The sequence below is a fragment of the Nematolebias whitei genome, chromosome 16 (genome assembly GCF_014905685.2).
Source record: "Nematolebias whitei isolate Nwh7 chromosome 16, NemWhi1, whole genome shotgun sequence".
Taxonomy (NCBI): Eukaryota; Metazoa; Chordata; class Actinopteri; order Cyprinodontiformes; family Rivulidae; genus Nematolebias; species Nematolebias whitei.
In genome coordinates this window covers 38258957-38260042 of record NC_056513.1, presented here as the reverse complement: position 1 = coordinate 38260042, position 1086 = coordinate 38258957, and the positions used below count along the sequence as shown (strand labels likewise).

The window sequence follows — 1086 nt, the reverse complement described above, 5'->3', positions numbered from 1 at the left end:
ATCTTAGCGCATATCTTAGCGTATATCTTAGCGTATATCTTAGCGCACATCTTAGCGCACATCTTAGCGTATATCTTAGCGTATAGCGTAGATCCTTATTAACTGCTTCTTATTATACTTTATATTTTGCTACATATTTTGGGGTGTAGCTGGGACCCTGTGTACACAATTTCATTCCACCTCATGTACCACATGTGGTGGTAATGACAATAAAGTTTACTTGACTTGAACTTATAATAAGTCATTTGTTATTGGGTCTGTGTAGAAAAACTCCATCACTCATTTATTATTGTTCATACAACTCTCGGACTGGGTTATTTTAGTTTATTGTTCTGATCTCTCATCTTGTGGGATTTTCTTCTCTGCTGTTTCTCGGAACGTCTCTCCACCTGTTCTGTAGGAAGGGAAATGTGAAGACTATGGCAGACCGTGTCCTGTTGATGAGGGATCAGCTGAAGGCCAAACTGTTAGCTCTGGGGACCCCGGGGACCTGGGAGCACATCACTCAGCAGATCGGGATGTTCAGCTTCACCGGACTGAACCGTGAGTATAAAACACACAGAATTACAGTGCCTTCAAATACTAACACTTAAAAAAGACAGTGTACCTCAAAATAATGCCACTATAAAACAAAAATGTGTAGTATAATAATTCAGAGCAACTCTTCTAATTAAAAAATGTCAGTGTTATGAAAATATGAAAAGCCCACTTGACTGGAGTGGAGCCGTGTCTAGTTACTTCTTTCTCCTTCAAATGTCCATGCCCTCTTTTGGGTGAAATAAACAACGTACAACAGTTTTGTTCAAATAGAAATCATATAGATATTGTGCCTTAAACAGGCAGCCTGCAGTCATTGAGTGATTCATGAACTCTTCCGTTTACCAAGGTATTCTGGAAGATGTCCATCAAGGTGGTTTCAGTGATGGTTGTGCATTAATTCTCAAATCAGCTTTATATTTCTCTGGTTCTCTAAACTGTGTCGCGGGTATTTCTGGCCTGTCCCAACCACTAGAACTTCTTTAGTGGAAACCCTTACGTTTTTCCTCGCTCACTCTTGAGCAAGACGGATGCTTTTCCTTTCCTCTC

General features: G+C 40.1%; 1 protein-coding gene across 1 annotated transcript in view; it reads left to right on the top strand.

Annotated features, from left to right (window-relative positions):
• The window catches only part of LOC119422605 (aspartate aminotransferase, cytoplasmic), a 40698-nt gene that overhangs the window by 24487 nt on the left and 15125 nt on the right, over positions 1-1086 (top strand). Inside the window, exon 8 of the mRNA XM_037689990.1 lies at positions 401-543. Coding sequence (XP_037545918.1) covers positions 401-543 — 143 coding nt within the window. The remainder of the gene's footprint in view (positions 1-400; positions 544-1086) is intronic.